This window comes from Hyposmocoma kahamanoa, unplaced genomic scaffold (genome assembly GCF_003589595.1).
Source record: "Hyposmocoma kahamanoa isolate Upper Pololo Valley unplaced genomic scaffold, ASM358959v1 104, whole genome shotgun sequence".
In the NCBI taxonomy this organism is placed as follows: Eukaryota; Metazoa; Arthropoda; class Insecta; order Lepidoptera; family Cosmopterigidae; genus Hyposmocoma; species Hyposmocoma kahamanoa.
The window spans coordinates 109,803-126,453 of NW_020653348.1; the positions used below are offsets into that span (position 1 = coordinate 109,803).

The 16,651-nt window shown below is 36.2% G+C and overlaps 1 protein-coding gene across 1 annotated transcript in view; it reads right to left on the reverse strand.

Moving 5' to 3' along the window:
• Nucleotides 1–16,651, reverse strand: part of LOC113238691 (androgen-dependent TFPI-regulating protein-like) — a 23,373-nt gene that overhangs the window by 4,310 nt on the left and 2,412 nt on the right. The window contains exons 3-4 of the mRNA XM_026475529.1: nucleotides 5,936–6,076; nucleotides 5,552–5,772 (exon numbers count right to left, since the gene is read on the reverse strand). Of these exons, the coding sequence (XP_026331314.1) occupies nucleotides 5,552–5,772; nucleotides 5,936–6,076 (362 nt within the window). The remainder of the gene's footprint in view (nucleotides 1–5,551; nucleotides 5,773–5,935; nucleotides 6,077–16,651) is intronic.

Below are 16,651 nucleotides of genomic sequence, written 5' to 3' on the forward strand. Positions count from 1 at the left end.
TCAGGGTGAGAGGAGCAGTGGCAGTGTCCCTCAGAGCTTTGCGATTTAAAGCTCTGAGTGGTACTGGAACGGTTTTTTCATCCGGTCTCGTCAATGACAAAAACCAATAAATTACGAAACCAGTGTTATATTTCTTTGGCCCAGCAAGCAGCCACCTCAATGTCCCTATCTGTTGCCTTTAGCATGTCTTCGCGATTACAGCTGGTTGGATACAGCCCCCCGTACCTTTCTACATATTTTTTCATTATATTGACTCTCCCTACTGACCCTTAAAGTAAATGAGAAAAGCACTTTAACCTGTGCGTGCACAGGAACCTTCTAATTTCAGGTCCTGACCCCAGATCAGCCAGTGTACAGGATTGTCACAGACGTGTAACAGAACATACCTTCCACAAAATAAAATAAAAAATGAATTAGCGGAAATTCGATGAGTATAAATATAACAGTAATGAATTATTAGTGAAAGAAGTAGGTAAATTTTAAAATAACATCTAAATGTAAATAATCACATTCGAAGAATTTCAATAGCAAATGACTTCTTTGAATTCGTCTCAGTTCACACTTTTGAGCTGCAGGAAACACTTAACAAATAACGTATGCATTATCGGTTTTGCTGAATGTATTTTTGTTAGGGTTGCTAAATTTTGGTGACTAATGAAATTAAATTATTTAATAAAATATATAATAATACTAGTAAATTAAATGCATACTATCATTATTTATGCGAAAGTGTGTTTATGTATATATTACAGATAAACAATATGATAGAGTGAAGTTAGCTTTACTCAAAGGTGTATAATTTAGATTCGCAAAGCATAAAAAAAAAAAACATGATTCTATTTAGTTTTTATACAATGCCTTTTATTATTTATTAATATTTAGTAAAAGAACAACACATGCGAAAGATTCTGCTTGTTTCTGATGAAAATTTATTCCACCAGAACAAATACTACCTATTTTATTATTCCTCTTTTTATTAATAATGATCGAATTAGATATTTTATATATACGTATTGGGTTAATTGTCTATATTAATTATTATTCTATGAAAGCGTTCCACTGCTGAGTCTAGGGTACTCAATGAAACGTTACGGAGTTTTGCCAGCCCTAGAAATTCTCCTAGAAATCGCTTCTCTCCTAGAGAGCACTTCATGTATGATTTAATGATTGGGAACCAAGAAATTTGAAGGAAACACTTCATGCAGGATTTATTGATTTGGGACCGTGTGACCGGGGTGTTTCAAGAGTTTTTTGGAACATTCTAGAACATTCGGTGAGGAGACGAAGCGGGGAAGGAAGGTGTGATGCTAAGGGTACTGAAATCATGAGTTAGTGGGGCCCAAGTCGTGATCGACAGCACCTGAAAAATTGGAAGGCTGGGTCTCAAATCGCGGTTGATATTTCATTTAATTTTAGTAACAAAGAGAAGCTTGTGTGAAAATCTAAGTTTTAGTGTCGTTCGCGCTAATAGATAAAATCTAGTATAATAATTGTAGTTTAATTTAGGGTTTAAGTCGTTAGACCATTTAGGAGACGTCGCGTGTGAAATTTAAGGAATTGTTATTTTCGGGTGATTTAGCGAGAGATCGGGAGTGCGTGTCTAATAGTTTATTAGGGCATTCGTACTGAATTTGTTTATAAATAATCTAGTATTTAGGAAACGCCGCGAGTTAGTCTATATAGTGCTTATAATTGTAACAATAGGTAGACCATTGCTTTAGAGTGCGGGTTATATAGTGTTAAGACTCTAATTCGAATCTAGAAGTGATTTAGGTCTTCAGCCGTGTGTAAAATACTTTGTTAGGACATTAGTGTTCGTAAAGCGCGTGCGATAGGGTTAAGACCGTAATCGGAATCTAGAACAGATTTAGGCCTTCAGCTGTGTATATAATATTTTGTTAGGACATTAATAATATAGTTGTATAATAATATAGTACTCAGGAAGCGTCGCGTATTAATTTATATAATATTTACGTTTGATAGTTAGAGTCAGTGTCCGCGAGCGCGTGTGTGAGACAGTGTTAATATGACTTTAATTCAAGTCTGGAGCTGATATGGGTCTTCAGTTCCTGGTCTATGTTCCTGGCAGATTTCCTTGTAGGTGCAGCCTTCTAGATGTCTTGTAATAGGTGAGAGGTCACCTCTCAGGTATGTGATTTGTGTTTACTATGATAGGATACCTACTTATTTTGGGTATCTATCGTTGAGATTTGTTTACGTCATTTTTAACAGTTTTACGTCCGTTGTGTATCCTTTTGATACATTCTAATTATAATATTGCGAAACCTCATTCGACTGATATTCTTTTATTAGTTGAATGAACAGTTACCGAAAAATAACTTAAATTATCTAGCAAACACTAAACCTTGATTTTGTTTAACAATGAGATAAAATTGTACCTTATAACATTTTTATAGAGTATTTATATTGTTTTGAAATTATCAAATTATTTCATATATCTAACTTTGACCTTTTTTGTCACATTTTAATTATAATAATGGCAATTTGCTACGTTGAATTTATTATTTATTACTTCAGCTAAACTATAAAATATAGATTTCATTTAATTTAGTTTTATTCAATCAATTAATCTTAATGTAGAGTTCACAGTAGTTAGGACACCTGGAGTAATTGCAATTTTATTGATTACACGCACATTCTGAAGGTGTCCATACATTAAGCAATGTTGTTTTACTTAATTATAAGAAAAGGTAAACTGTGACAACTTGGTACAATATACTTGACCAATGTTATTGTACGGAGGGATAACAGTAGCGGTTTATTATATCCTTTTTCTTTGGGTATTATCGGTATTGGTTTAAGGTAACTAAGGTGAGGTAAAATTATTTATTAAAGATATATTAATACATAATATTGTGTATTTAATTTCATGTCCTTTCTGCTGAATTAGTGGACATCTGCAGAATGGAATTAGAAAACCAATGAAGTTTGATTGATTTGTTATCTTAGGCTGATATTTGGCATATTTATTACAAATTATAAAACTTTGTCTTGTCAAATTAAAAGCCTTTGTGGAAGATGATACTAAGTTATTTGCGATGATGTTGGATCACCTGTGTTCCTTCCATCGCCCTGTCAGATTTACGCCTTGATATCCATGTATATCTCGTTTATGTCTGATTAGCGTATTCCTAGAGCTAGCCGATAATTATTAGAAGTACCTACTACAATACACAGTGACAGTGTTCATGATCTTATATGGAAGGTCTTTCTATTTCCATAAAGATTTAGGACTTCGAGTGTATAAGTTGTTACTGAGATAATTAGCCGCGTGGTCGGATTGGTTGGTATTTAACTTAGGCTTCTGTAAGTTAATACTAGATTAACTTTCAGTGCTTGGTGAACACTAACCCAACTTAGATAAGTCTACTACCAAGGCTTATCGGATAGCGAAATTATATTTCAAATGCTGAATTATCACCTATGTGATTATGATATATATATTATTAATTGATAATTAAAATTAATTGATTTCTTCTCTACTTGCTGTACTCAAGGTGTGTAATAGGGATTCTTATTAGTAAAGACTAGGCAGGGTTATGAGGTGGGCCTATTCTTCTTCCTTACCTTTATCCTCTGTCTTCTTGTTTCTTTACTTATATAAACCATATGTAAAACTAGTTTACATTAATGGATATTATTTCTCTTCTTGCATCAATTAGTTACTCTCAATCCTGTCCCCGGATATCTCCGGATTTCTATGTATTTATACTTGGGTTTAAATGACATCGCAATGTTTTGTGAGCGGAGCTATGACACTATTAACAGTTTCATATCTACTAATTACAATAAGGTATAACAATACTTTTATTGTTCTACAACGTTCCTGATTGATTGTTCCTGTTAAGATACCCATTCTCGTGAAAGACCGAGATGTGGTACACTAAATAATGCTTCTGATTGCCGCTGCATCACCAATGTACTGGTTTGCATAGACTTACTAGTATTGCAGACTATATTGTGCTCGCCTGCGTTGACACAATATGAGTAGCAACATGCTCTCCCTGTCTGTTGGACCTTGTGGACTATATTGTATTCGTTGAGACGATACATACAATGTAACAGTCTACAGTTCCAGAGCCGGCTCCAAGCCATGGCTACATCGTCGTGCTGGTCTGTTCTGTGTGAACCAGTGACTGGTATATGTATTCATCAATTGAAGACGTCGAGTTGTATCATTTCATATACATTGAAATGCTATTTGCACTACATTTTATGCAGAACATACTGTTGATGGTCTTTATGCTACGTCACAGACATGGCAGGACATTTATACTTAAGGTATTCCGTATAACGAATATCTATTGTTTAAACAATCATCATTTAATAGCGTAGGTGTATATATTTCTATACCTTCTACGCCCCGGAGTATGTAACCGGCGTGTCATACACGATACGTGAGCGGAGGTGGTCTGTAGTGAAATAACATCTACACAAACAGACTGTTGTGGGGGCTTCGTATACCTCAAATATATTTTTTTACATGAGGTGGGCATCCTTTCCTTATTCCTTAATCCCCTTCCAATATATTTACATGTCTTTTGAAAAAAAATCTATACAGCATATCACTATATTTTTATGATTATTTCACGTACCTCTTAAAGAATCGCGGGTTACCTACTTACTTATTTACTTAAAACACAACGTAATGTTAATAATAAGGTCCTAATCAAACTAGACGATCATATAACAAAAATTTTATATGGCCATTTAATAGATCCATAGTATCTTGTATACTTTGATGCTTGGGTTTATATATTTTAGATTATGTATGTATATTACTTATATACATATATACACATATAAGTTTTATATATGTGTTACTGTTATGATAAAGTCCTGGTCATGGTATTTGGTCTTCGTTCGTTCCACGTGTTGTCGGTGTGGATGATGATGATGTCGTGGAAGGCGACGATGGTTATGTATGTTGTTTAGGAGAGGGGGGGGGGGGGTATCCGTTACAGACGGTTGTGATTAACTTCATCCGGTTCTCAAGAGGGTGAACCGCCCCGGGTGCACGTACAGTAAGTACCCTCACTATTTTCCAGATAGTTACCGGAGCTGTAGGCACACTCATTTCACGTTGCGCATTGTACAGCTAACGGTTGCCACCGCTAAACCGTCGACCCTAAAGTAAAGCTGGTCGGACACAGTGGGCATGAAAGCAAGTGAGTATGGCTTCGGAAAGGTTCGTTGGGGGTATCGTGTGGTTTTGTATGTGTGTGTGTATGTCCTAGCCAGTTTCGGCTCAGTGACTGCTATTGTTTATCAACGGTAGCTCTAATTCTAAACAATAGCGTGTGGTTTTAGCGTTATGGTAAGAGGACTGGCCGGCTAAACTCAGCGATACCAAGTGCGTTGGACGTTAGCGCATAAGCGAGAGAGAACGTCACCCGAGGATATTATTCTCATGCACTCCAATTGCAACGGTTGTGGGTAGACGTGATACTTGTCACCAGGAGCAGGATTTGTTCGTCCCGAACTTAGTATCATGAAAAAATGTATGTAGTGTAGACGAATGAATACTTACACAATAGCGTAAAGAATTCCAACAGTGCATTTTAAAATGAGCTCCATTCTCTTATCAGTAGGTTCTCTTCTCGCCTGAAGGAAGGTCTCAATGGCGACGAGGATCATTATGTTGGTATGAACGCAATGGTTGAACCACCATGGGACCACGTCGTCGTAGACGCGAGGGAAGACGAGCTCGCGGTCGATCGAGTAAAGGCTCCAGAACATTCCGAATACGAACTGTGGAAAGGAAGAAGAACAATTTGAAATATTATTACAATTCTAGATTACACAACGATGATGGCAATAACATTATAAATTAAAACAGCTCTAGGCATATCTGTTACATTAATACAATGCCGAAGCGTGCAGCACGCTCCTTCCGCCATAAGATGGTACTCACACAAGAATAAGGTACGACGAGTCCATTGTAAATGACGTCACGCCAGTACCGCAACTTGACTCCGAGTGAAGTGTGTTGTTTATCTGCCCACTGCAGTATATCGTGGCCCACTGCCAGGAATAGGAACACTGTTTGAAATGCCTGAAACAGATAACGAAATAGGTTAAGTGACGTATAATTAAAAGTACAGGTCTACATGTGACCTATCGAGTATATAACCAGAAATAGAGACGAAATAAGGGCCATCCATCCCTGGTAACTCATCAGGTAAATGAGTCTTATATCACTTTTAAATATCAACTATCGTTTGCGCTGAAATCACGTTAGAAAGCTATCCGTATATTCCAAAAATATTCTGTATTTGTTGTAATAAAGATAATATCTCTAACAATGGGCAAAACATCTAATTACAAAACAAACGGAATCACATTTCATCGGTATAAATATTAAATTTATAATTTTTCAATGCTCGTCCATTGTTGCAAAGCTCAAGCTAAACTGGTCGATGTGAAGTGAAACAATTGACGACATCCGTCATTTGTTTCGATTCGGGCTAGCCAATCGGAGCGCAGTTGTCATGGTAATGATATGACAGAATAGTTTTCAAACAAATTAAATGACTTTTCGTCTCTATTTCTTGTTATATACTCTATGGACCCAAGGGTGTCTTGAGAAAGAGGTTAAAGCTAAGAAATGAAAGAAATTCTTACACCAGCGTCAGTACATTTATGAATATTCAATTTATGTTAAAAGAATAGTATGTTTTTTATGATTAATATTGGTAAACATAACATTAATAAGAGGAATAAAAATAAACTGACTGTTTTCGACAGTCGTCCTTCCAAAATTACATTATCGCCCTATGGATTTTCTACGTCAATCAAGATTAAGCAAAAAGTTTTTATGCTCGAAAAATCAGAATTTATATATGTTTTTTTTTGTATGTATGTTACGCAATAACTCCGGTATTTGTGAACCGATTTTCATGATTCTTTTTTTGTTGGAAAGGGGGTACTTCCATAGTGGTCCCATTTCATTTTGAAGAAAAGCATCCACCTCGAAGAATGACTGTTCACGCATGAAGATTCATTTTTATAAATAGCGCCTAAATTTTACTTAAAGAGCAATTATTTTAATGGTTGGTTTTGCTGTTCTCCAATTCGAGGCGTTTATCTCTCTTAATATACTTTGAGTAGTGACAATCGATTTTTATTATCTCCTGTGCCAAGTCCCGTATAGTGGCGAACTAGGGGATATTTCAATAAAACTTAGCAAATAGATGTAATTCCACGTACTATTGAGGTCGGTTTTTTTAGTACTCTGTACTGAGATTACTATGTGAATTCAAATTCTGCAATATTTTTAGAATTAATTTATTTTATATCTTATACATTGTGGTTGCATTTTTGTAACATTTTGGTTCGAGCATTATCGTGTATTGTCTATGGAAGAATTCCGCCCGAAGTACCCGCCGTTTGCAAATCCGCCATTGTTGTCTTGTGAAGCAATTATTCATACAACAAAAAACATATCGTTGTATCTATTTCCTAGCAAATGTGATGAACAACAATGTATATAATAGGACGGGTGGTTTTTTTAAATTAATTTTTTAATTAATTTTTTTTTTAATTAATTTTTTTAAATTACAAATATCTCAAAAACTCTAATTAGTAATCTTTTTACAACGTGTAAGGGTTAATAAGTTCCGATTAGTTTCTAAAAATGTTATTAACATCCCAAAACACAGAACGACTGCTTTTCGCGGCGGTTTCAGGGTTTCGCGCCAGTAAGTGCTGGAATGATATTCCTCCTCCATTGCGTGATATCAATAATAAAAAACGATTTAAGCGTGAATACAAAAAACATCTTTTGTCTGAGCAGATGTGTCTCGCTACATAGATATTTCCCTAATCAATGCGTTTGATACCTGTATACCCTTAGAATAATAACGCATAGAAACCTAGTCCGCACACGCTAAGTGAGGCAAATTGAACGCTCCCAATGGGCCTACACGAGCGGGCGGGCCTTCAGTGCTCAAGGTCAACTTGCACCGCGAACAGATCAAGAATTTTAGCTAAAAATGACGAAATGTGCGGCAAATGAGTGTAAAAATACGTCAGACAAACATAAAATAGATACTAACATCACATTCACCACAAGGAAGTAACGCGATAGATATAGTATATAGACATAGTAAGATATAGTGTATAGACAATGTACGTCACACTGCGGGCCCGCCGTTTCCGATGACGACATGAAACGGTGGGGTTGAGCGGGCTTGTATCGCACGTGTACGTGAGACAAACAAACGTTGTTTTATTGAGCTATTAAGTACGCTGGAGGCCACAATGATGAAAGCTAATCTTTAACCGACTTAAAAAAGGAGGAGGTTCTCAATTCGTCTGAATTTTGTTTTGTGTGTGTATCTTACGCGGTAACTCCGACATTTGTTAATTGATTTTCATAATTCTTTTTTGTTGGAAAGGGTACCCTCTGTAAAATTATTTAAGTATTTTATAAATATAAGAGAACACACCATACTACATTATAGAAATATATACGTAATTTATTTTAGTTTAAACGCGACACACACGTCCGGTACTCACTCGGTTTTAGGGTCCACTGAAAATCAGCGTCACAGCCTTGTCCCGGCGGTGACATTAGCTGAGTGGATCCTATTACATACGCCACAGCCGCACACATAACATCTACTTCGTACAGCAATAGTGTTGACCAGTTTTATGATCGAATAATTATTTATTGCCAAGATTTTATTTTTAATTAATTTTATTTAGTTTTCTTTTTTTTGTTATTCATTTTCTGTTTGTTTTAATTTAGTTTGTTTTAAGTTTAATTTAGTTCTGTTTTATTTTAATTTTTTTTTACTTTTAATTTTTACTGTTTATTATTGTGTTGTGGTGTTTTGTAATAAATGTATTCTATATTCTATATTCTATATTCTAATGATTCCATTCAAATTTGAACAAAATATTCCACCTCTAAGGGTGGCAAATTAGGAGATGGATCCGGTTTATTAGAATTCACCCACTTTCTGTTTACCAATTTCAATAAAACTTAGCAAACAGATGTAATTCCACAAACTTTTGAGGTAAGTTTTTCGTCGACCCGGTGGGACAAGAATCCGCGTCCATGCTGCACCTCAACGTTGCTCTAATTACCTGAACCACGGGTCCAGTTACCGAGTCGTCGAAATTCTCATACGTGTTTTTGTTACAAAGACTGTACTAACTTTCGGCATTCGTCGCCACTAGTGACATCTAGTGAGAGTTTTTTGAACAACCTTCTCATCGCAACCGGTACCTTTACAGGTGCCACAATTGACGCAGATGACGCCTTTTGATAAATTACTGTGTTCTGTCACACCTAATAATAAGTAACTAAAAAAAATCCGACAGAAACTGCAACTAGCAAACAGTTATAAATACCACACACAGTCTTCAATATACTATATTATGTAAGTAGCTCGATTATGACTGACATTTAGGTAAAGTTCTCCCGGAAGGAACGGATATCGTTTAAAATAATTTACAGGAATAGTGGCTCCGCATCATTTGGGACAGAGGCTGTTCGCTCAAGTATCGGAGATAGGTACATGACTCTCAAATAAAAGTAGTCAAGGATCTTGGTCAGGTTCTACCAGAACCGAAAGTGTTCTGATATGACGAATCTAAGATGGCCGCCATTCAAAATTGACTATTATGAATCTTCGCAGCTGTCAATGATATACGACTGGTTTGTACTGAGATATTTAAGGATACAACTTGACGCGGTCGTACCAAGTACATGTAACTAAACTGGAGCAGTCAATATCCCTGCTCTCTTCCATCCAAACTCAACCAAAGAAGATTTTCTACTGAAATATGAAATCTAACTACCAACCTGTCACACGAGTCTCAAAGAAAGCCCTCGCGGGCTACTACGCGCGCCATCTAGTACTTATTATAAAACTGAATTTAAACAAAGGCAAAAAAAATAAATTTAAATTTAATAAGAATAATTAAAATCTAGGCATGACTGAATGTGTGTGTGTGTGTGTGTGTGTGTGTGTGTGTGTGTGTGTGTGTCCGTCCGCGCGCGTAAGTACGTGTACTTGTGTGGGTGTCTTACTATCTGTGCAATGACATGTACTGATTGATAACAGCAATAAATTATTTATGTGGATAAAAATATAATCGAGTCGACGAAATTTTTCTGTGTTCAAACTTTGTATTCGCAATCATAAAAAAACCAAAGGAGTTATTTTACAAAAAAAATCTCAAGAAATCAGTAATTGTTGTAATTATCTTAAACGACTTCCACTAGAACAGTGTATAACCCTCACGTCTTGACTATTTATACAGTTACTTCGTAAAACAATAACACTGCGATATGAATATTCATTTTTAACGCCTGAAGACATTTGACCGGGTGTGCAGTCAAGCTATACAACACCGTTCTTACAAAAAGCGGCATAATGTTGAATTCAAATCTCAAGTCGTGCTGTTGACTGTACCTCTATCTCAGTAAAGGAGGTCACAAGTATATACTTCTCATGCTTTCGCCAAAACAGCAATTAAAATATTTGCGTCCAAAATTCTTTTTCGGTTTTCTACATACTAATATTACCCGCCTACAACACCTTCCCAAGTTATACTGACCGATTTTTATAAGAAGAATGATGTCACATCTTGAAAATGTCAGTCATGTCCTTATTCATAAATTCATCTCGAATGCAGAATCGACATTAACATCCTAGGTTTTGTTTATGATATTAAGCGACACGATGCGCCTGTCCATGTTGCAATGTCACTCAGAGCTTTAAATCACAAATGTCACCCTGAGACATAAGTTGACATGCCCCATACGCCTATAATTTCACAAGCACTCTTACTCTTCAAAAACCGGAACGCAGTAATGCTCATATTATAGCACTTCCCTGGACGAATACTTTCACAAGGACCTCTACTGCTACTAATTAATCAATAATGAAGCTTTTAAAGAGAATGAAGCTCTTAATTAGGAATTTACTTATTTTTTATTTTATTTATTTATTTAAGCATTTAAAATCAATGTTAAGTTCATATTTAATATGTTAAATAACAAATAAAACGACCATAGGACTTAATGTGAGATTCTGAGAATACCAAAAACTTTTTTGCAAGCGACATTAGTTACGTCTTTTCGACATTTCTCTTTGGCTTAAGAATCGACACCCAACCAGAAAAAAGCATGAATAATTTTTTTTACGCAGTGTCATTTTTTTTAATGAAAAAGAAACATTCCCCTTTTTAAATCGATTACAAAATACTTAGACTATGGAAATCATTTTTGTTCATCCTCTAAGGAAAATATCTGTTGTAAACACAATTTATCTACAATTAAAAGGGCTGTCAAAACGTGTTCCTGTCACATGTAGGAAACAGTATAGAGGTCACACGTGACATTGTCTTGATAAGGTTTATAATTGGGTTGTGGGCCCTATTACAATAGGACTCCGTTACAGCTCGTATGCTGACTTGGTATGTAAGCCATTGCCCTTAGAGGGCAGAGTTAATAAGGCAGGAGTTATTTCGTAATTTATTTTTATTTTTTTATTTATTTTCTTATATTCAGGTTACAAAAGACCCATAAATACATACCTTATAGACGTAATAATATGATAACTATTTATTTATTTACACGTATGGACCGCGACGCGTGACGCAACGTGGGTGTCCGGTAGCCGTCCTTGGAAACGCCGGAACATGACACCCTTCGGCCAAAAGCTCTCCTTCATGAAGGTCAACAGATGTTGAGTTGGTACTCTCACCACAAATGAATTAAAATTCACATTGTGACGGGACTCCAACTGCTCGACCCTGATGGCAGCATTGACTTTCACCCGTATCTACTCCACAATATCCGCAGACTTTGTGGAGTAATGAAGTCGTGACACGTATAGCAACGTCGTCGGTACCGCTGGACGCAACAGATGGTTGGGGCCAGTCGGGGCGATGCCACTAAGGTCACGCCTGGTGTGCTTCCATTTCTGCTGTACCATCTCAGTCCCTATCTATTGACCCGAGAGATAGGGTTTTCCCGGACTTGGGTATGGACTCGCCGGGGTTTGTGGTTAGGTGCAGGAACAAACACGTTCGTTTGCCCCGGTAGGGTGTGACCGGGGCGTTCGTCCCGCGCGCAGTTAGCGCAAATTAGTAGCGGTCTAGTTTAGGGCCTGAGGCGAGGAGACGCGGGACACGTGAGTTGCCCTATATGTAGGTGGCTATGTCCGGACATTCTCGCAGGACACTGCCTGCATCGCCGGCACTAGCCCGGAGAGCTAGTAGAGGATGAGCTAGCATCTTCCGGTCCCTCCGGCCTCGTAGGAAATTGGGAACTGGAGAGACGCCGTTCATTCTGCGTCGGGAAGTGAGCGTGTCTTACGCTCCGCCACCAATGAGGAGATTTGGTAGTCGGCTTAGAGTGGCAACAGTCGTGCGGAGCGCGACTGGAAGCAAGCGTGACGGGAAGTGAGCGTGCTTACAGCTCCGGTACCTTACTGGAAAATAGGGAGGGTGCTGTACGTGCACCCGGGGCGGCTCACCCGAGGCAACCGCCTTACAGAGAACCAGATAAAGTACGTGCAAACGTGCTGATCCGGGGTTAGGACCTGACTTAGATAGTCCCGTGCGAGCTCGCTTACAAACAAAACTTACGTAGAATGACATGGGACTGTGCCATCTCAGTGTGAGCGTGCCGGCGGCTCCGCCATCAAACCGGAAATTTAACAATAATAATAACGCACACACTCAGCACTAGGGAAACCCTGTGTCGCGGGTGCCATGGTCACGCATATAGACAAACACAAACTACACCCAAACTCACGAGAGAAATAAATGTGGGCCCTACAAATATTTCTCCCGACCCGGGAGTCGAACCTGGGATCTCTGCGTGGCAGGCAGGCATGGTAATGAACTCCCCATCGAGGTTTTCCATCAAGCTGGCTTGTTTGCTGCCTACACGTACTAATATTATTTAAAAAAAGGACTTGACTGATAAAATAATAGTGCCCGTTCCGTGTAAACAAGAGGTTGATAGGGTGGGGCACTATAGTCAAAACTTAGTAGATTAGATATGGGACTGACCCACTACGGCTCTTTATTTGTTACGTGCTAGTTAATTGCCGTTAAATTGACCTCTGTCCTTTTTATTTAGTTAAATGTAATAAGCATTCTTAATCAATAAACAAAGCAATTACAGAACAATTTCATACTATTTTTCTAAGAAAGAACCCGTTTTCGTTGATGTTGCTGGTAATTAACCATGCTTTCTTTTGAATTTATATTCTTTTTACTTTCACTATGTGGCAAAAATTTGTGAATTTTTAATCTGTCCAATTTCGAAAATTTACTTTCTCCCATTTTTTAACGACATATTAACCATTTTTTTTTTATTGAATACCATAATTAATTACTACTACAGATTTATTTTCTATATATTTTGGATTTGAATTCTGTACAAAGAAAAGTTAAAGGAGGCTGATATGATGACTGTGACATCACAATTTTACTCAAATATTTTGTATGCCCGTAAAAATATCGATACCTCACACGTAAATTGTTGTAAGTCAAAATACCGTTTTCACTTCTCATACTCTTAAAGTTCGTATTATCATATATAATATATATAAGTGTCGTATTATGCTGGGTGTTGGCTGCATAAAATAGGATTTTATGCTCTAGTGCATAAAATAAAAAACCATCACATTAAATATGTCTAATTGTTGTAATTTTACACTCAATTTTAATTAAATAATCGTTTATCTGTAATGTAAAAGAAGTGTACAGCAGAGTTTTATGAACTTGTTGTACAATCTACTATTTTATGAACCGGCTTCAAAAAAAGGAGTTTTTTTTGTATGTACATATGTTACGCGATAACTCCGGTATTTGTAAACCGATTTTCATGATTCTTCTTTTGTTGAAAAGGGGGTACTTCCATAGTGGTCCCATTTCATTTTGAAGAAAATCATCCACCTCTAGGGGTGACTGATCACGTATGAACATTCATTTTTATAAATAGCGCCAAAATTTTACTTATGGAGCAATTATTTTAGTGGTTGGTTTTGTTATTCTCCAATTTAAGGCGTTTTTCTCTCTCAATATACTTTGAGTAGTGAGAACCGGTTTTTATTATCTCCTGTGTCAAGTCCTGTATAGTGGCGAACTAGGGGATATTCCAATAAAACTTGGCAAATAGATGTAATTCCACGTACATTTGAGGTTGGTTTTTTTAGTACTCTGTACTGAGATTATTTGCGTTTTAACCTAAACATATATTATTATACACATAGAAAAGAGTATATTTAAGTCATTGACCTTAAGTAAAAAAGCAAAAAATGCTATTTTGACTTAAAACACCTTATGTGACGTATCGATGTACGTAATTTCATTATGAAAGAAGATGCACACAATATTAACCAACTGAATCTATAGTGATGGTACCGCGATTATGGGGAACCATATATGTTTTTAGATTAAGAGTCGAATTCAATTTTTTCCCGCATTAATACGGTTTATTTTGCTTGGATCGAAAATGTATATCGTATAGGGGAACGTGGGGTATTGGGAGCCCGCGGGTAATGAGAGCGGTGTTAAACTGGACGTTCGCAATGCTCGTATTTGTGCAAACGGCACTCCTAAGTCTTCGTTAACGTTCGCCAAGGTTCGAATCCTGTGGGTGACCCCGTAGAACCCTGCATTTAGTCGTATGAGATGGTTGTGTGTTTTTCGCTCCGCGCTTATAAAATTTGCCAAATTTCATAATTCCAGGTAAGCATTAAAATGCATAGACTTTATATTATTTACTTTTTATTACTATTTACTATTATTATGACTTTTTATTATTATTTATATATTTACAGTAGCTATGTCACCATATCTATCAAATTTTAGATGTTTTGCTTGAAATCACAATAAAAATAGAAATGTTTTTACTGTTTTATTTCTTTTTCAATTCGATGTTACGCGGGTAATGAGAGCTATTTGGCTCTCTTTATCTCATTGCAATATTCACTGGATAATCCTTTAACACTGGCTTGTTTATTCTCATTACTTTTTAACTTATATATTTTATTAGTTTAATTTTTTTTCAGACTGATTATATATAATGGCTCTTATTTGACATACGGGATTCTTACCGGCTCCCATTTCCCGAACTGTGGGGTAATGGTAGCGAATGACATGTTTTAGGTTTTTCTTCTTAACCAAATATTATATTTTAATTTCACATTTTTTCTGTGATTATCTAGTACCCCGATATGTGAAGCGTACGTTCATAACTAACAAAAATTTAAATTGCATAAATTATGACATTTATTATCAATTTTCCTTAGTAGGCTCCCATTCCCCCACGCTCCCCTACTATACGTGTTCTGTTCACTTCAGTTGATATTAAAAACAAATAATTGGTATATGTAAAGTAGCTATTTAATAAAACGGTTTTCTTGTAAAATTTCGAGTTAAGTTTTATTTCTATCTATTCGTGAAAATTTTTAGAAATCGTGTTTTGACACCGTAATCAGCGTATGTCCTCCTTTTTTTTTGTATGTATGTTATGCGATAACTATGGCCTACTATATATAACTCCGTAACATTTGTGAACCGATTTTAATGATTCTTTTTTGTTGGAAAACGGGTACCTCAGCGGTGGTCCCGATTAAATTTGAATAGAATAGAATAGAAAACGTTTATTTGCCAGAATACAGTAATTACAAAGGTCTTAAGTAAAATTAGGTACATTGTATTCAACCTGCAAGCAGATGTGCAAATATTAATGGGATTCAATGTTTCTTTAGTCTCTATAGTTTCTAATTAATGTAATGAATTTGTAAATTCTAAGTATTCTTTATTACTATAGAAGCAATGTGTCAAAAGCCATTTTGTCAATTTTAATTTAAAAGTATGTCCTTGTAACAATTTAATTTCGTTTGGTAATTTGTTGTAAATAATTATACACATGTTAAAGCAGTTATTCTTATAAATTACTTTATGACAACGAGGTTGGTATAAGAGATTCATAATTTTTGCTCTAGTTTGCCTTTGACTGACTGCACCGCGTGTTTTAAAATATTGAGGATGAGAGTTGACAAATACGCAGATATCCCTAATGTACATGCATGGCAAAGGTAATATGTTCAGCCTTTTAAACAGCGGTTTGCAACTGTCATCGAACCACGCACCGCATATTGCTCGAATACACTTCTTCTGGACTTTAAACGCTCTTTCTAAGATTTAAGAACAAAACATTCCACATCTAAGGCTGGCAAACTAGGGGTTGAATGACTTTTGTGGTCGGTTTTTTTAGTACTCTGTACTGAAATTGATTTAACACTTTCACTTTTATGCGGAATCAACCAAAGCCTAAGGTATGTCATCTTCATTAAGAACTTCGACGATAAATATCGCATGATTGAGAGGTTATCAAACCCAGACCAATTAACTAGTACACCACTAACACAATAAATAACTGACATAAGATATTAGATATAGCATTTTAGAAACACATTATTAATAAACTTTTAATCAGAAAAACTAAATTCGATGGTAATTTTTATTATTTAAACATTTAGCCACATCTTCAGGTCGTCAACCCCATAAAGCGTGAAAAATAAGGCATTTAACAAGTCACAAATAATAATTATCCGTTAATTGATTTTCAAATGATTTTTTGACTTTG